This window comes from Phacochoerus africanus, chromosome 2 (genome assembly GCF_016906955.1).
Source record: "Phacochoerus africanus isolate WHEZ1 chromosome 2, ROS_Pafr_v1, whole genome shotgun sequence".
Lineage (NCBI taxonomy): Eukaryota > Metazoa > Chordata > Mammalia > Artiodactyla > Suidae > Phacochoerus > Phacochoerus africanus.
This window is the reverse complement of record NC_062545.1, coordinates 196325958-196345999: the sequence shown is the minus strand read 5'-3', so window position 1 is coordinate 196345999 and position 20042 is coordinate 196325958. Positions and strand designations below refer to the sequence as shown.

The window sequence follows — 20042 nt, the reverse complement described above, 5'->3', positions numbered from 1 at the left end:
AATACAGGAATTCTAGAGCAGGAGAATATATCGTTAGACATGATTCATGTGGTGTATTTTTAAATTTAGATTAGATTTCTTAGCAAATCAGGAAACAGTTGTCTCTATGCAAGTGAAAGATTACTCGTTTTAAATATTATTGTAATACCGTCAAACTAAGAATGTGGGATACTAACTCTTAAATGACCCAGAAACATATTACGAATTCATGACAAAAACTCAAGAATGACAAAAATCCCAAAAGTTGACAATTTCACCCCAGCATTTAATCTCCTATTCACCAGAATGTCTTGAAGGATGCCTATGAGAGTATGATGAGCTATGATGAAGAGGTCTCCAGGGCCATGGAGATTCTCACTGTCCTCGAAGCCTTCGCTGCATCCTATAGAGTAGACCTTCATAATCCAGAAGAATCTCTGGAAATGACTCGCTGCAAACAAGAGGAGCTGGAATCCACAATAGCAGGCATCCAGGGCCTCACCGAGAATTTGGGGACAATCTCCAGCCCAGAAGCTAAACGACAACTTGAGTGCACCTTACAGAAATTAGTTTCTAAGAACTCAGCCGTGAGGGAGGCAGCCAAAGTAAAGGAAGCTGAAGTAGAAAGGTAGGTGCTTCTTTCAAAAGATAATACTTTAAGAACAAAATATAGGTTTTTTTTTATAATTAACATATACACATTAGAAATAATTTGGAAAATATGGAAAAGTAAGGGAAAAAAATCAGTAAGGAAAACCATAGCAGATAGTCTATTGCATTTATTTCGTTTTGTCTTAATTCATATTCAGTACTTACAACAGAATGTTTCTAGAAGTCTGCATATGATATAAAGAGTAATGATAAAGCAAATAGCTTTGTACCCAAAGGTTCAGAGATAGACATAAGGACTCTGAATTCTCTGTGTACTCCTACCCTTTCTTCTCAAAAGTAACCATTATCCTGTTTTTTATTTACCATGCTCCTGTTTTTTTAAGAATATTTTTACTGTGTGCTTGTGTCCTGTTTCCATGTATATGTGTTCTTCTGTGACTACATTTTTTTTCAAACTTAGCATCTCGATCCTGAAGTTTATTCATGTTTTTGGGATTTTTTTGTTTTTTTTTTTTTTTTTTTTTTTTGGTTCATCCACAGCATATGGAAGTTCCTGGGCCACAGCTGCAGCCATGCCAAATCCTTTTAATTGAACCTATGCCTACACAGCTACTTGAACCGCTGCAGTCAGATTCACAGCTCCACAGTGGGAATTCCTCATGTTCTTTTCTGTAGTACAAACTTATTCGCCTAGCGATTGGTAAATATTTGCGCTGTTTCTAGTTTTTTTCATTCATAAACAATGCTACTGGGAATATTTTCAAATACAATAGCTTCTCTGGTGTATATCTAGGACCATGATTGCCAGATCAAATGGTATGCACATTTTTAATTTTTAATTCCAAGTGATTTTACCCATTTCTACTTAAACTGGCATCATATTAGTATCCCAGTTGTCCCCTGTCCTCACCAGCACTTAATGTTAGATTTAATTTTTGTCAGGGGGAGAAGTGATATTTCATTGTGGTTTTAATTTGCATCTTTATTACTGGTAATGAATTTTGAGCCTCTTCTGTGATTTATTTCTTGGCCATCCAAGAAAAATGCCATTCAAGCCAATTTTTATTGGGTTATTCATATTTATTCTGTGTTTTGGAGGCTGGTCCTTTGTGGTCATATATATTACAAATGTCTTTACAGAGGAGGTGTCCTAATAAACACCTGTTCTGGGTGAGTTCCAGACTTTATCCTCTGTCCCCAGCTTTCCAGGAGAAGGTCAACCAGGCTGAAACTTGACAATTGTTCTCAGAGTGAAAATTGGCCTTGGAGTTCATGTTCTCTGTAGTTCCACTTTTGTGTTGTTTGGGGCCTCCTTATTCTTTTATTCTTTGCCAGTTTATTATTGTGGTTTAGGAATTTTAAAAGATATATATTTGACACAGAATTTTTTATTGTTTTCAGGGAGGATTTAGGTTGTATCTATTTTGTATACATAATTGTATTCATAGCATTTTAAAATATATTACAGCACTTGCTATATAAAAAATAGGCTGCTTTTGCTTTACTTTATAGAATGAGCTTTTTTCCTTATTGTACCAAAACTTCATGAAAGTAATTTCTATATATTTGCTTTTATGCAATTGTATGAAATTATATTTTAGAAAATGCAAAATAAGATTTTATAAAATGATTTGTTGTAATTAAACATATTTTTGTTACACATAATGTGTGTCCCAATTTTTGTCATTTAAATTAATCATCTAATAATTGAAAAAATCTTACTGTGTAAAAGGTTTTTATTAGCTTTAGGATAAAATCCATGAGATAAATCACAGAAGTTGAATTAATGGGTCAAAAGATATGAGCATTTTAAAACAAAATGGTTTTCTGCAAGAATTGTACCAATGTACACTTTGTTAGCAGTGTTCAAGAATGCAGGTGTCCAATTAGGTCTTGGGAACAGGCTTTCTTTGTTTTGCTTTTTAGGGTTAAACCTATGGCACATGGTGGTTCCCAGGCTAGGGGTTGAATCAAAGCTATCAGAGCGGCTGGCCTATGCAACAGCCATGAAAGATCCGAGCTGCGTCTGCCACCTACACCACAGCCTACAGCAATGCTGGATCCTTAACCCACTGAGCAAGGTCAGGAATCGAACCCACAACCTCATGATTACTAGTCAGATTCGTTTCCACTGCACCACAATGGGAATTCCACATCTTGGGAACAGCATTATCTTCCTGTTATTAAAGTTTGCAGTAAAAGTCTTATTCAGGTCCTGTGAGGAGGAGGTGGTCAAATAAATATTTGTTGAAATACACTGGTAGGAGAAAGAGAATTACATTCTGTTTTTCTTTAAGTGTTCAGAATGCATTCTGGGGAGTTGAGAGTTTATTGTACTAAATAAAACTTAACATCACTTTTTTTTCCTAATTGTGCCTCACTAGGTGTCTTGAAAATTACAAACATTATAGAAAAATAAAAGAGAAACTTTGCACAAACCTCAACCAGATGGAGACAATTCTTGGGCAGACCATGGCCCCATTGCCAGTGTCTTACAAAGAAGCTTTAGAGCGCCTAGAACAGAGCAAGGTAACAGTATTTGCAAGTCTCCAGTAAGACTGTGCAAAACATTGGCAGCAGGAACAGGTGGGTTCAAACTGAGTTGTACTCCAGAAAATTCCTGAAGCCATAAGCCATGAGGAAAATGAAGCAATGGTTCTGAGATGTTTAATCAGTTGGGTTCATAGGACAGTCTCTCCCAGTAGCATACTATTGTTATTAATCGTTCTTTCTAAAGCATGTTAACCTCTCGTGTTATTTTGTTGGACGTTGCTGGATCAATGACAGAGAATTTAATGCAGCTATCCAAAGTGCTAAATTCTGGTTACTTCTTATACTCTATTAAAAAACAACTTGACTTTTTGCTTATTTTCATCTCTTGGAATCTATGGAATTATGTTATGAGGATTTGGATAAGAATATTCTAAATCATCTGTGCTTATCATCCACCAGAAAACAAACAAACAAACACAAAACCAGAAAAACCTGAATAGTGTGTTGGTGATTGATATACTAAGTATCGCACGAATTAGCTACCTAGTAAAATATGAGAATTAAATTAAAATAATGAAATGAACTTCTAGGATACTTACCTTTGAAAACACTTTTTTACATAGAAAAATTGGTTTATGGGTCATAGTTCCAAATTCATGTGCAATGTAATAATAGATAATTCTCATCTGTGTCAAATTGGCTTCCAAAAGGGTTAAAAAATAGATTACATAACATATATGGATCATTTAAAACCATTAATTGTTCAAGATTTTCTTTTGGCTTTTTTTTTTTTTTTTTTTTTTTAAAGAGCCGCACTGGCGGCATATGAAAGTTCCCAGGCTAGGGGTTGAATCAGAGCTTACACCACAGCCACAGCAATGTGGGATCCAAGCTGAATTTGAGACCTACACCACAGATCATGGCAATGTCGGATCCTAACCCAGTGAGTGAGGCCAGGGATTGAACCCGTATCCTCATGGATGCTAGTTGGGTTTGTAACCCACTGAGCCACAGTGGGAACTCCATAGTTATTCAAGATTTTAAGCAGTCTATAAGTTTCAACATAATTCTCAGTTTAGAAAAATTCATTCCCTCCAATTCTTTTTCTTTGCTTTCTTAAGGCCTTGGTGTCAGATCTTATGTCAACCAAAGAGGAGTTCATGAAAATGCGACGGGTCCTGAGGCACTTGGGATCCATGTGCACACATAGTGACAGCCTCTCTCTGCTCAGAAGTATATCGGCTCTGTGGGAGAGATGGCTAAGGTTGCTGGAAGCTGCCAAAGAATGGGAGATGCGCTGTGAGGAACTGAGGCAGGAGTGGAAATTTGTCTGTGAAGAAGTAAGTGCTTAATTTTCAACAATCAAACCTACAGTTTCCTAACATATGTCATTTAATTTGTTTTATTATTTTCATTTTTTTTTCAAGTCTTCATCCTGTCCCATTTGTTTATATCACATATATATATAACACATAAATGTTTGTAGAGAGCAGGCCTAGTAAAATAAGAAATGATTCAGGAGTTCCCATCACGGCTCAGTGCTAATGAACCCAATTAGCATCCATGAGGATGCAGCTTCAATCCCTGGCCTCGCTCAGTGGGTTAAGGATCTGGTGTTGCTGTGAGCTGTGACAGACGCAGCTCAGAACCCACTTTGCTGTGGCTATGGTGTAGGCTGGCAGCTGCAGCTCCAATTCGACTCCTATGCTGCAGGTAGGTACAGTCCTAAAAAGACCAAAAAAAAAAAAAAAAAAAGAAATGATTCAGATTCTTTCATGATAGTGGCATTTTTTTTCTTTTGTATATCTTGTTTTTTTTTTTTTTATTATAGTTGATTTACACTGTTCTGTCAATTTCTGCTATACAGCAAAGTGACCCAGTTATACATACACATACATTCTTTTCCTCACATTATCCTCTATCATGTTCCATCACAAGTGATTGAATATAGCTCCCTGTGCTGTATAGCAAGACCTCAGTGCTCATCCATTCTAAATGTAACAGTTTGCATCTACTAACCCCAAACTCCTAGTCCATCCCACTCCCTCCCCCTTGGCAACCACAAGTCTGTTCTCCATGTCCATGAGTTTGTTTCTTTTCTGTAGATAGGTTCATTTGTGCCATATATGTGATATCATATGGTATTTGCTTTCTCTTTCTGACTTACTTCACTTAGTATGAGAGTCTCTGGTTCCATCCATGTTGCTGCAAATGGCATTATTTTGTTCTTTTTAATGGCTGAGTAGTATTCCATTGGGTATATGTACCACATCTTCTTAATCCATTCATCTATTGATGGACACTTAGGTTGTTTTCATGTCTTGGCTACTGTGAATAGTGCTGCAATGAATATAGGAGTGCATGTATCTTTTTCAGGGAAAGTTTTGTCTGGATATATGCCTAGGAATGGGATTGCTGGATCATATGGTAGTTCTATATTTAGTGTTCTGAGGGACTTTTTTTTTTTTTGGTGTCAATTAATTCTTAGAAATAAGTGACTACTTGTTCATTTTACCTTTAAAATCCTTATAGTGCGGATAAATTAACCACTCTTAAAAATAACTGTCTCTTCATCAACTAAAGGTTAGAATGAGGTAATATTCATAATAACAACTCATTTTGAAATTAATTACAGTTGTTGACTATGGAAATTAGCTGCAGTTGCTAGTTAACCAAGTTAACAATAACATAGTTAATTAAGCATTTACCTAAAAAATATATATGATATTCTTTCTGAAAACTGTCTCAAAGAAAACCTACATAATGTATATTGATCACAGATGTTAACTGAACCATGGTTGAGGGCTAGGGCATCACATATATTTAGAAAGAAAATTTAGTATAAAGTTATCCCAGAGTATTATTTAATCTATCTAAAGGACCAGATATAAATGAAGTACAATTCAGAACATAAAATAAGGCCCAGCTCTAACTCCTGTTAAAATTCCTGCTGAATTTACTTGAGAGAAATATAAAGAATCAGTACTTGATTGGAAGTGTCACATGCTTTAGGATTTAAATGTTTAGTACCATCATTTTCCTGCTTAAAACTTGATATTCTGGAAAATGAATCTCATTTTCGTGGTGCTCCTGGGGTTTGAATAGTAAATAGTCACTTGAATGTTAAAACCCAAAGGATCTTTGTAAATTGTCCTTTCAGCGAGGCTGCTAGCCTTGAGTTCTTTCCCGTTCATGGTGTCACTGAGTTCCTCCTGCACTCTGTGCTCTATGCCAGGAAGTCAGTTCACACGATGCCACTGAATCTTTGCAGTGCCCTCAGGACTTCCCTATTATCACCATTTTCAAGATGGGAAATTGAGGCCCTGAGAGATTTAAGTTGGCACAGGCCTTCCAAGCTCATGATTGAACTGAGGCTGTGTGCTGGGGCTGCATGTACTTGCCTCATTACTATAATTTTAGAATCTGAACAGGGGTTTGCACTTGGTAAATGTTTGTTGAGGGACAGCTCTTACTCTAAGCTTTTTTTTTTTTTTGTTATTATCTTTCTGTTGCTCTGTATTGATTGGCAATCATATTTTATTAATTCAGGCCCCATTTATTTAGAACTTCATAGTTATTCATACAAGCCTGTGACAAATCTGCTAACAAAATGTGTTTTTCAAAGAGTAGCACAAACACAGTATGTTCTCATGTAATAACAATAATAACAGCAGCTGCTAACACCTGATGGGCACTTATTGAGCCAGTGTTAGGCATGGTTCCAAGCACTTTACATGTATTACATTTACAATTAATCTTCACAAAAATCCTATGAGGTAGATCCTATGAGTTCTATGAGGTAGAACTTCGAGGTAGATATTTTACTGCCCTCATTTTATAGATGAGAAAGTGAGATGCAGTGAGATTGACTAATTTGCCCAGTCTCATAAATGAGTGGTAGAAAAAGATTCAAACTTACACTCTGTTTTTAATCACTAAACTATCAACTTAAATGATTTACACATGCCAAATTGATAAAAGATTTAAAATAAGATATGTTAGTATCCATTCGATAAAAATTATATCATCTAAACACCTGTAAATGCAAGATTCTGCTAGCATGGTTAGTGATTTTATATGTGACAAATGAATAATGTCTGTATTAATCCAGAAATAAGTATCTTTATGGAAGAAAGGCTTCATATGAGTAGATATTCAAAAACACAAAGTCTCTGGCTAACTTTACAAATTAAAAAATTAATTTAAATTTTGATTTACCTTTTTCCCCCTAGAATCTTACCTTCCTGGTTTCTTCAGCAGAATCTACTTGATTTAAGTATTCATTTCTGGTTCTTCAGGATCATCATTTTATGCTCCACTCATCATACTGTGTGAGAATAAAGGCATGTCTTCAAAGATAACAGGAGGTGTAAGGTGTCCTCTTCCCCTTGAACCAAAGGTCCAACATCTTTTCTGTTGTAGCTCCTGTTTTTGCTGGTTATAGGTTTTTCTGTCTCCTTCTCTGTGTTTACTTGCAGAACAACTGTGGTTCCTTCTCTCTTTCCAGACCCAACTTTATAAGTGACCGTGAACCAAAAAGTGTTGTAACCAATTTTGTTAGAAGGCCCTGTCCAAGAAAGACCATCCAGGGCTCACAAAGCCTCTTCTAGGTGGAAGAGTGAATGCATAATCTTTGTGGCAGCTATTTTACTAATTTGGGGGCTGTCACCACCCTTTTTGGTGTAAGGTTTGCTGTATTTTGATGCATGCATAAAGTCACATGACCACCAACAAAATCAAGACTTACAGCATTGCCAGCACCCCCAGAACATTCCCTGTGCCCCTTCTATTACCTTCAACCCATGGCAATCATTCATCTGTTTCACCATTTCCAGAATGTCATATAAATGGAGTTGGGTAGTTTGGCCCTTTTTCACTAAGCATAAGGCTGCTTGTATCAATAGTACATTTTAAAAAAAATTCTTGAGTAATATTCCATTAGGCATGTGTACAACAGTTTGTTTATGCATTCACAAGTTGAAGAATTACCTGGCTTTGGTGTAAAATTATTATCCTAAAAAAATTATTCTTCCCTCTTGAATTCTCCTCCTACTGACTTACCAGCTTTGTAGCAGAGAACAGAGCCTGAGATGGACTTCTAATCAGTTGGTTTATTTTTGGAAAGTGCTCCGAAGGAACAGGGTGGGAGATAGGAGGACTGACATGGGGAAGGTTTGAGCCTTCAGTTGCTTTGCTCTTATTGGGTCCTGGTCATGCAGTTGCCTGTTGATGATTGTCACTGGCCATGGAAGCACCACGAGATGCCCCATTAAGTCCTGGATTACAGACCTAGTCCTTCAACCCTGGTGTCTATTAGAAACCCTCGTGTGCAGTTACCTCTGTCAGCGTGGTGATTCCTTTTGGCATACTGGTTCTTTTGGCAGCAAAACAACCTAGTGGAACCTGCCTCTCATTTCCTGGTGGAAGTGTAGCTGCCGGTCTAAGAGCCAGTTTTTCAGTTCAGCTGAATGTAAGTTTCAGGTGGTGGAAAGCAAAAGTTCCTGAACTGGGTCTCTTGGAGAGGAGCCAGTCTACCTCTGCATCCATGTATTATAGTGACTGGGGACCCAGCTGGAACCTATGGCTCAAGTGACAGGGCAGTTTATACCACAGCCTAACTCTGCTGCACTGCACCCTCAGCATTGGCAGCATTCTGATAAAGGGACCTGAGCAATAGTCTCAAGTGTAGCATACACTCCCACCAAATCCGCAAAGGCCCATTCAGTGCTGTGGCTCTTTCTTTCTTTCTTTTTTTCTTTTTTTTTATTTTCCCACTGTACAGCAAGGGGATCAAGTTATCCTTACATGTATACATTACAATTACATTTTTTCCCCCACCCTTTGTTCTGTTGCAACATGAGTATCTAGACAAAGTTCTCAATGCTATTCAGCAGGATCTCCTTGTAAATCTATTCTAAGTTGTGTCTGATAAGCCCAAGCTCCCGATCCCTCCCACTCCCTCCCCCTCCCATCAGGCAGCCACAAGTCTCTTCTCCAAGTCCATGATTTTCTTTTCTGAGGAGATGTTCATTTGTGCTGGATATTAGATTCCAGTTATAAGTGATATCATATGGTATTTGTCTTTGTCTTTCTGGCTCATTTCACTCAGGATGAGATTCTCTAGCTCCATCCATGTTGCTGCAAATGGCATGATGTCATTCTTTTTTATGGCTGAGTAGTATTCCATTGTGTATATATACCATGTCTTCCGAATCCAATCATCTGTCGATGGACATTTGGGTTGTTTCCATATCCTGGCTATTGTGAATAGTGCTGCAATGAACATGCGGGTGCACGTGTCTCTTTTAAGTAGAGTTTTGTCCGGATAGATGCCCAAGAGTGGGATTGCAGGGTCATATGGAAGTTCTATGTATAGATTTCTAAGGTCTCTCCAAACTGTTCTCCATAGTGGCTGTACCAGTTTACATTCCCACCAACAGTGCAGGAGGGTTCCCTTTTCTCCACAGCCCCTCCAGCACTTGTTATTTGTGGATTTCTTAATGAGGGCCATTGTGACTGGTGTGAGGTGATATCTCATGGTAGTTTTGATTTGCCTTTCTCTTATAATCGGCGATGTTGAGCATTTTTTCATGTGTTTGTTGGCCATCTGTATATCTTCTTTGGAGAACAGTCTATTCAGGTCTTTTGCCCATTTTTGCATTGATTGATTGGCTTTTTTGCTGTTGGGTTGTATCAGTTGTTTATATATTCTAGAGATTAAGCCCTTGTCGGTTGCATCATTTGAAACTATTTTCTCCCATTCTGAAAGTTGTCTTTTTGTTTCCTTTTGGGTTTCCTTTGCTGTGCAAAAGCTTTTCAGTTTGATGAGGTCCCATGGGTTTATTTTTGCTCTGATTTCTATTGCTTTGGGAGACTGACCTGAGAAAATATTCATGATGTTGATGTCAGAGAGTGTTTTTCCTATGTTTTCTTCTAGGAGTTTGATGGTGTCCTGTCGTATATTTAAGTCTTTCAGCCATTTGGAGTTTATTTTTGTGCATGGTGTGAGGGTGTGTTCTAGTTTTATTGCTTTGCATGCAGCTGTCCAGGTTTCCCAGCAATGCTTGCTGAATAGACTTTCTTTTTCCCATTTTATGTTCTTGCCTCCCTTGTCAAAGATTAATTGACCATAGGTGTCAGGGTTTATTTCCGGGTTCTCTATTCTGTTCCATTGGTCTGTCTGTCTGTTTTGATACCAGTACCACACTGTTTTGATGACTGTGGCTTTGTAGTATTTCTTGAAGTCTGGGAGAGTGATGCCTCCTGCTTGGTTTTTGTTTCTCAGGATTGCTTTGGCGATTCTGGGTCTTTTGTGGTTCCATATAAATGTTTGGGTTGTTTGTTCTAGTTCTGTGAGAAATGTCATGGGTAATTTGATAGGGATTGCATGGAATCTGTAGATTGCTTTGGGTAGGATGGCCATTTTTACAATATTGATTTTCCCAATCCAGGAACATGGAATAGCTTTCCATTTCTTTACATCTTCTTTGATTTCTTTGATGAAAGTTTTATAGTTCTCGGCATATAGGTCCTTTCCCTCCTTGGTCAGGTGTATTCCGAGGTATTTGATTTTGTGAGGTGCAATTTTAAAAGGTATCGTATTTTTGTATTCCTTTTCTAATGTTTCATTGCTGGTATACAGAAATGCAACTGACTTCTGAATGTTAATCTTATATCCTGCTACTTTGCTGAATTTATGAATCAGTTCAAGTAGTTTTGGGGTTGAGTCCTTAGGGTTTTCTATGTATAGTATCATGTCATCTGCATACAGTGACAGTTTGATCTCTTCTCTTCCTATATGGATGCCTTTGATTTCTTTGGTTTGTCTAATTGCTGTGGCTAGGACTTCCAAAATGATGTTGAAGAGCAGTGGTGAGAGTGGGCATCCCTGTCTTGTTCCAGATTTGAGTGAGAAGGCTTTCAGGTTTTCCCCATTGAGGATTATATTTGCTGTGGGTTTCTCATAAATGGCTTTGATTATATTCAGGAATGTTCCCTCTCTACCCACTTTGGCGAGGGTCTTGATCATGAATGGATGTTGGACTTTGTCAAATGCTTTTTCTGCGTCTATTGAGATGATCATATGATTTTTGACTTTTTTTTTTGTTAATGTGGTGTATGATGCTGATTGATTTGCGTATGTTGAACCATCCTTGTGAACCTGGGATGAACCCTACCTGGTCATGGTGTATAATTTTTTTGATATGTTGTTGGATTCGGTTGGCTAAGATTTTGTTGAGAATTTTTGCATCTATATCCATCAATGATATTGGGCGATAATTTTCTTTTTTGGTGGTTATCTCTGTCTGGTTTTGGAATGAGGGTGATGGTGGCATCATAGAATGTCTTTGGGAGTATTCCTTCTTCTTCAACCTTTTGAAAGAGTTTAAGGAGGATGGGCACCCATTCCTCTTTATATGTTTGATAAAATTCACCTGTGAAGCCATCTGGTCCTGGACTTTTCTTTGTAGGGAGTGTCTTTATGACCTCTTCCATTTCATTTCTAGTGATCGGTCTGTTCAGTTGGTCTGTTTCTACTTGATTCAGTTTTGGCAGGCTGTAAGATTCTAGAAAATTGTCCATTCCTTCCAGATTGTCAACCTTGTTGCCGTAGAGTTGTTCATAGTATTCTCTTATGGTTTTTTGTATTTCTGCTGTATCCGTTGTGATTTCTCCTTTTTCATTTCTAATTTTGGTTATTTGGGTTCTTTCTCTCCTCTTTTTAGTGAGTCTGGCCAGGGGTTTGTCCATTTTGTTGACCTTTTCAAAGAACCAGCTCTTGGTTTTATTAATTTTCTCTATTGTTTTTTGAGTCTCTATTTTATTGATTTCTTCTTTGATCTTTATAATTTCCTTCCTTCTGCTGACTTTAGGACTTTTTTGTTCTTTTTCTACTTCATTTAGGTGGAGGGTTAAGTTGTCAATTTGGGCTCTTTCTTCTTTTTTGAGAAAGGCCTGTAGTGCTATAAATTTCCCTCTGAGCACTGCTTTCGCAGCATCCCATAGATTTTGAGCGGTTGTGTCTTCATTATCATTTGTTTCAAGGTAGTTTTTAATTTCCTTCTTGATTTCCTCATTGACCCATTGGTTTTTGAGTAGCATGTTGTTTAGTCTCCATGTAGTAGGTTTTTTCTCTTTCCTTTTCCCATGGTTGATTTCTAATTTCATGGCATTGTGGTCAGAGAAGATAATTGAGATAATTTCTATGCTCCTAAATTTATTGAGGTTAGCTCTGTGTCCCAATATGTGGTCGATTCTTGAGAATGTTCCATGAGCATTTGAGAAGAATGTGTATTCTGCTTTTTTTGGATGTAGTGTCCTGAAGATATCAATGAAGTCTAACTTTTCTATTGTTTCCTTTAGGATCTCTGTTGCTTTATTGGTTTTCTGTCTAGAGGATCTGTCCGTTGATGTGAGGGGGGTATTAAGGTCTCCTACTATGATTGTATTCTCATCAATATCTCCCTTTATGTCTATTAATATTTGATGTATGTATCTGGGTGCTCCTGTATTTGGGGCATATATGTTGATGATAGTAACATCCTCTCCTTGGATGGATCCCTTAATCATCAAGTAGTGTCCTTCTTTGTCTTTCTTTATGTCTTTTGTTTTAAAGTCTATTTTGTCTGATATGAGCGTTGCGACTCCTGCTTTTCTGTCATGTCTATTGGCGTGAAATATTTTTTCCCACCCTTTCACTTTCAATCTGTATGTATCTTTTGTCCTAAGGTGAGTTTCTTGTAGGCAACATATTGAAGGTTTTTGCCTTTTTATCCACTCAGCCACTCTGTGTCTTTTGATTGGGGCATTCAGTCCATTGACATTTAAGGTGATAATTGATAGATGATTATTTACTACCATTTTGAACCTCGTGTTCCAGTTGATTCTATGGTTCTCCATTCTTCCTTTCTTTTTTTTTTTTTTTTGGTCGGATGGTTTCCTGTTATTATCTGCTTGAGTGTATTTTTTCTTTCATTTTTTGCAAATGCAATATTTGGTTTTGGCTTGTGGTTGTCCTGTTTTTTAAGTATGCTAACCCCTTCCCATAATTGTGTGTTTTAGCCTGATGGTCCTGTAAGTTCAAACACTTCATTACTATATTCAAATTAAGAAGAGAAACATACAAACTAACAAACAAAAAGGGTTATTTACTTCCTAACATCCCTTGCCCACATTTTATGGTTTTGATGACTCCTTTTTATTTTTTTCTTTTTAATTTTATTTTGTTTGAGGCCTGTTCATGATTAAATCTGTATGCTGGCTTATTTGAGTGACTGCTCTCTTACTCAGTCCTAGTTCTTCCTTTTTTTTTTTTCTTTTCTTTTTTCTTCCCTTTCCTTCCTTTCTTTTTGGTTTAGAGAAGCCCTTTCAATATTTCCTTTAACCTGGGTTTTGTGTTGCAGTATTCTTTAAGTTTTTGTTTGTTGGAAAAAATTTTTATTTCCCCTTCTATTTTTAATGATATTCTTGCTGGATAGAGTATTCTAGGTTGCAGATTTTTTCCTTTTAGTACTTTAAATATCTCTTGCCATTCCCTCCTGGCCTGTAGTGTTTCTGTAGAGAAATCAGCTGATAATCTTATGGGGGTTCCCTTGTAGGTAACATTCTGTTTTTCTCTTGCGGCCTTTAGGATCCTCTCTTTATCACTAACTTTTGCCATTTTTATTATGATGTGTCTTGGTGTGGGTCTATTTGGGTTCAGTTTGTTTGGGGCCCTCTGTGCTTCTTGTATCTTGAACCCAGTATCCTTTAGATTTGGGAAGTTTCCAGCGATAATTTCTTCAAATATATTTTCCATTCCCTTATCTTTTTCTACTCCTTCTGGAATTCCTATTATGCGTAGATTGGCCCGCTTTATATTATCCCATAGGTCTCTTATATTGCTTTCCAGTTTTTTGATTCGGTTTTCTGTCTGCTGACCTGATTGGGTGATTTCCATTATTCTATCTTCCATATCACTGATTCGTTCTTCTGCATTATTCATTCTGGTTTTTACTGCCCTTAGTTCAGTTTGCCTCTCTGCAAATGAATGTTCTAGTTTTTCTTGGCTCCTCCTTATCTTTTCTAGTTCCTTTCTGAGGGTATCTGCATTACTGTTCATATCTTCTCTTAATTCCTTCAGTATTTTCACTAGTTCTCTTTTGAACTCCAGGTCTATCAGACTGCAGAGATCTGTTTCATTGTTGACTGTTTTAGGTGAGTTCTCCTGTTGGTTTGACTGGGGGTGGTTTCTCAGCTTCTTCATCTTGCTTGTTGTTTTCTTTCTCCTGAGGGAGTTGTACTCTCCGTTACCGGGCAGCGTTTGCCTTGTCACTGCCGTGGAATATTTCCTGAGGGCTGGTGTTGTTGGTCAATCTTTTTTGAGGCAGTGTGGCTTTTCTGGAGTGTTGATGGGGCTAACAGTGTTTCTTTGAAGCAAAGGAGGACTTCCTGAGGGCAGACAGGACTGGGCGGTCCACACCACGATGGTAGCAGATTTCACTTGGTCATGCAGATCTTGCTGTGGTGTTTTTAGGCTGTGGGGTTCTTGCAGGGGATTGGCGGTGTTGGGCAGCTGTTCCTCAGGAGTGCAGCACCCCCTGGGGGCTGGAGCAGCTATATGGGTCACTGAGAACCTAAGAGGCTCTTCCCTAGGGCAGCCCAACTCAGAAGGATGGCCTGAGAATGTAGGCAGATCTTTTCACAGTCTGGCCTAGCTTGTTGCAGCTTTTCTGGTCTGCAGGGGCTCTTCCACGGGGCTGGTTGTGCTGAGCAGCTATTCCACGGGAGTAGGGCACCCCCTGAGGGCTTGGGCGGGTAGCAGGGCCACTGGAAACCCAAGAGGGTCCTCCCCAGGGCAGCCTGACTCAGAAAGACCATCTGAGAACTTTTCCCGACTCGGCCAGGCTTGTTGCAGCTTTTCTGGGCTGCAGGGGGTCCTGCCTGGGGCTGGCAGTCCTATGCAGCTGATCCACTAGAGCACCCCCTGGGGGCTTGGGTGGGTAGCAGGGCCGTTGGAAACCGAAGAGTCTCCTCCCCGGGGCAGCCCAACTCAGAAAACCTGTCCGGGAATTAGGCAGATCTATTCACTGCCTGGCTAGGCTTGTTCTAGCTTTTCTGGGCTGCAGGCCTTTTCTCGGGGGCTGGTGGTGTTTGGTGCTACTCTGCGGAAGTGTTGCCCCTCCAAAGGGCAAGCAGGCCTGTGCAGGGACAGCCCCTGCGGTGGTAGGCTTCAGGCAATTGTTGAGGCCAGCCCTCCTGGATGGCAGGCAGCCCCAGGTTCAGAGAGAGCGTAGGGGGTGGCGGGGGTGGGGGGAGGGGATGCACTGGGAAGCACAGCTTTCAGCTAGCTAGCAGTCCTGTAAGCTTGCTGTGGCATGGGGGGTATTCTATGGGGACCCACCCCTTCTTCTCTCCCCTCCCCAGCACGGGCGCAGACCAGGCTCTTCTCCCAGGTTCCCTCTGATGCGGCTTTCCACTTTCCAGCCCCTAGAGTATTGCTCCCTTCCTCTGCGACAGCTTTGTTTTCTAGTCTCCCAGGCAGTCTCTGCCCCGTCAAATGGTTTCTAGACCTCCCAAGCAGTTTCCGCTCCACCCTGTCCCCCCAGCCCAGGGACTAACCTCTGGAGCCTAGGTCTCAGTGCCCAGCCCCCACCCAGGCGTCCCCCGGCCCTTTCTCTGGGACTAACCTTCGGAGGCGAGGTCTCGGTGCCCAGCCCCCGCCCAGGCATCCCCCGGCCCTTTCCCGGGGACTAACCTCTGGAGCCGAGGACTCGGTGCCCAGCTCCCACCCAGGTGTCTCAATTTTTGGTGACTGTGCCCGCAGTTCAGATGGTCCGTTCGGTACTTGATAGGCTTTTCCGTACTCCACCTTACTGCTACACCCTTCTCTGCATCTGGAGAGTCCTCCGGTTCTTTTGATCTTTCCCCCGTGTAGGTGACTTTCCAGGGTGTGGGATCCCTTTCTCCTCCGCAGTTCCCTTTCGGGAGCGCCCGTCCCGCTCGGATTCACCTTCTCTCACTCTCCTCTTTTCTCCCGTTCTGCCCCGTAATGTCACAAACTTCTTGCCATTATTGGAGTTTAGGTTCTTCTGCGATTGGTTGCTGTTCTGTGCGAGTCATTTATTCTGTAGATGTGCTTTTTTTTGTTGTGTTTGTGGGAGAGGGCGAGCGTGTCCCCCTACTCCTCCGCCATCTTGTCCTCTCTCCTATGTTTAGTTTTTTTAAGGAACCTCCATACTGTTCTCTTGGCAGCTGAACCAATTTATTTATTTATTTATTTATTTATTTATTTATTTATTTATTTATTTTTCTTTTTATAGCTGCGCATTTGGCACATGGAAGTTCCCAGGCTAGGGGTCAAATGGAAACTGCAGCTGCCAGCCTGCACCATAGCCATGGCAACAAAGGAGTTGAGCCACATCTGCAACCTATGCCTCAGGTTGTGGCAGTCCTAGATCCTTATCCCACTGAGTGAGGCCAGGAATCAAACTCTCATCTTTATGGATATTGGTTGACTTCTTAACCCCCTGAGCCACAATGGGAACTCCTGTCTGTACCTGTTTACTTTCCTACCAACAGCACTAAGAGGGTTCTCTTTTCTCCACACCCTCTCCAGCATTTTTGTTTGTAGACTTTTTGATGATGGCCATTCTCATTTGTGTGAGTGATACCCCATTGTAGTTTTGATTTGCATTTCTCTAATAATTAGAAATGTTGGACAGCTTTTCATATGTTTTTTGGCCATCTGTGTCTCTTCTTTGTAGAAATGTCTATTTAGATCTTCTACCCATTTTTTGATTGTTTTTTTTTGTTGTTTTTTGATATTGAGTCACATGAGTTGTTGGTAAGCAACACTTTATTTTAATCATACATCTACATGATCAATAACTGGGAACTGTGGGATTGGGAGAGTGGGGGAATATATAGGAAGATATATATTATTTTGAAAGAGGATATGGCATTGAGAATCCTTTAAAGAGCCAGTGTACAAAAATTATGATTGCCAAGTCCTGAAATGGTCAGAGTCTATTAGTGTATTTTACTTATTTTAGCTCTCTCTCTCTCTCTTTTTTTTTTTTTGGCTAATTGAATTAGATTGAACGAGAAGCAATTATTTTAGATAATCTTCAAGAAGAACTCCCTGAAATTTCCAAAACAAAAGAGGCAGCCACCACAGAGGAACTCTCAGAGCTTCTAGACTGCTTATGCCAATATGAAGAGAATGTGGAAAAGCAGCAGCTGTTACTGGCTCTACTTCTGCAGCGCATAAAAAACATCCAGGGTGTTCCTGAAGGCTTAGGGTCCGTGGAAACTGTTCCTGCATCTCAAGAGATTACGTCTATGCAAGAACGATGCAACCAGTAAGATTTATGAAAAACTATTAAGGAACATGATTGACAACTCAGGCTTAAAATTGAGAAAATACCATGTTTCTAGAATATAAAAATGTTATAAAATAGTGACAGATAACAGGACGGAATTGAATTGAGTCAACACTGACAGGTATAAAAAGGATGGAAAAGGAAAATACTAATGATAATTAAAACAAGCATACATTCTTCATCCTGGTATTACTGTGGATGGATATCCTTCAATTTTTTTTAATGTTTGCTATTTTTCTAAGTAAGTAATGCATATTTATTAAAGGAAGTTTAGAGATTGTGGACAATTATAAAGATTAACATTAAAAACTACCTTTAACTTTACTCCTCAGCAATAATTGATTTTTTTCTCACCTTTTTTACTATGGTTATATTTTTAAACCAATTATGATCATCGTATACTATTTTTTTTGTTTGTTTTTGTTCTTTTACTTTTCAGGGCCACACCTGTGACATATGGAAGTTCCCAGGCTAGGGGTCAAAACAGAGCTGCAGCTGCTGGCCTACACTGCAGCCACAGCAACTTGATATCCGAGCCACGTCTGTGACATACACCAGAGCTCATGGCAATGCCGACCACTAAGCAAGGCCAGGAATCGAGCCCACATCCTCATGGACCCTTGTTGGGCTCCCTGTCACTGAGCCACAATGGGAACTCCATAGCATACTGTTTTGTAATCTGCTGAACCATTTATCAGCATTTTTTTTTATGGCCTTACCTGTGGCGTATGAAAGTTCTGAGGCCAGGGATTGATTCCAGCTGCAGCTGTGACCTAGGCTGCAGCTGTGGTAACACTGGATACTTTAACCCATTGTACCAGGCCAGGGATTGAACCTGTGCCTCTGCAGTGACCCAGGCCACTGCATTCGGATTCTTAACCCACTGCACCACAGTGGTAACTCTAGCATATTATGTTCATTTTCCTATGCTATTAAATGTTTTTTAAAACATAATGTGTATGAGTTCCCGGGTTGCCTAGTGGTTTAGGATTCAGCATTGTTACTCTTGTGGCTTGTGTTCAGTCCCTGACCTGGGGACTTTCACAAGCTGTAAGTACAGCCCCCCCCCCCAAAAAAAAAAGGAAAAAAAAGTAACTATGCAATATTTCACCATGTGGCTATACCATAATTTATATAGCCAAGCCCCTAATACAGAATGTTTAAATTTTACATGTAATTTATTTTACTTTTATAAAATCACTGTAGGGACTATTCTTATTCTAGAATCTCTTTCTGCCTCTGCAGTTAATTCATTGAGAAAGATGCCAAGAAGTAGAATCAATGGGTCAAACAATATATGTTTATACCTAGAAATGCCAGATGGTCCTCAGGAAAGATTTTACCCACTTAAACTCCTCTACTAACATAACATGGTGGCTTCATCCACGGCTGGTGGGGTCAGCGCAGGTAGAAAGCCTAGTGGGGTCTTCTGTGATTCCAGGAGCCCACGTATGACTCCATTCACACCACTGAGTCAGGTTCAGTTGAACTCAAGGATTACATGGAAAAAAGAGGATAGAGATGGCAATTGGAATATAAAAGTGTGAAAAGAAAATATTTGGGAATGCAAGTTTTAGAGAGGTTTTTGATTGATAGAATTTGATATATGTTGTATATGCAGTATACAAATCATTGAAAACTGGTACTTTTCTCTTAGGAAGAAATATCTTTTGTGAGATATGCAGACATTTTATTAACTGTTGAAATAAAATTATTGCACAGAAATACAGGCTAGAGGAACGATTTTTTTGATATTATATTTTAGGCTTTTTCAGAAAGCTCAAAAAATTAAGGAATTGATGCAGAATGAAATCCAAGAAAGACGTTCCTTTATGAAAGAAATAATTACTTTGAAGAATTTATTTCTACAGACTGCAACATCTTTCCAAAATATGGAATTACAAGGCCACCCAGAAAAGGCAGAACAGCTTGAGGTAAGAGGGGAATGAACTAGTGAATGTGGCTGATACCAGCCCCAAATTTTGAATCCAAAGTCTTGGATCAGAGGTGACTCTGTGGCGAGTTAGAGGGGGGCCTAGGAGAGAGGAGAGCATGTGCAATGGCCCTGCAGCATAGTGTGGCAGAGCTGCAGGAGATCAGTATGGTTGGGGTACAGAGAGCAGACTTGAGGCCAGGTTGGGAGGTGGACCCGCCTGGACTAAGCAGCCCCTTTTCAACACATTTCAAGTGTGTTTGGTGAACCGGGGCCTCAGACCACTCTTGAGTAGCATGTTAGACGGCTGGCTTTAGCAGGCTGTAATACCCCTCTCTAATGGGGTGGAACTGATTTGACTCACAGTGCTTCTGCCACCAAGTGTGTGGGACTTTTACCCCAACATCAGCTTATCCTCCAGAGCTTTGGACACCACTTGAAACACCAGTTCATTCAGACACTAACTACCAGGAGTTGGTACAGACCCCCAGGCTAAGGGCTCAGCCCCACAAGACCGTTGCTACTTCAGATGCCACTTGTACTTCTTGTGGTCTGTGCAGGCAGGTTGGAAAAAGGAATTTTCTAGCATCTCGAGGTGAAAAGAAAGAAGAGTTTATTCAGATAAGAATCACTGCTAGCGCATCGGGAGGACTTTCTCATAA

At 39.8% G+C, this 20042-nt stretch overlaps 1 protein-coding gene across 4 annotated transcripts in view; it reads left to right on the top strand.

Annotated features, from left to right (window-relative positions):
• Window positions 1-20042, top strand: part of SYNE2 (spectrin repeat containing nuclear envelope protein 2) — a 356033-nt gene that overhangs the window by 194549 nt on the left and 141442 nt on the right. For all 4 annotated transcript variants that reach the window (XM_047767512.1, XM_047767510.1, XM_047767513.1 and 1 more), the window contains exons 49-53: window positions 285-607; window positions 2976-3120; window positions 4206-4424; window positions 17161-17426; window positions 19213-19381. In XM_047767512.1, the coding sequence (XP_047623468.1) occupies window positions 285-607; window positions 2976-3120; window positions 4206-4424; window positions 17161-17426; window positions 19213-19381 (1122 nt within the window). The remainder of the gene's footprint in view (window positions 1-284; window positions 608-2975; window positions 3121-4205; window positions 4425-17160; window positions 17427-19212; window positions 19382-20042) is intronic.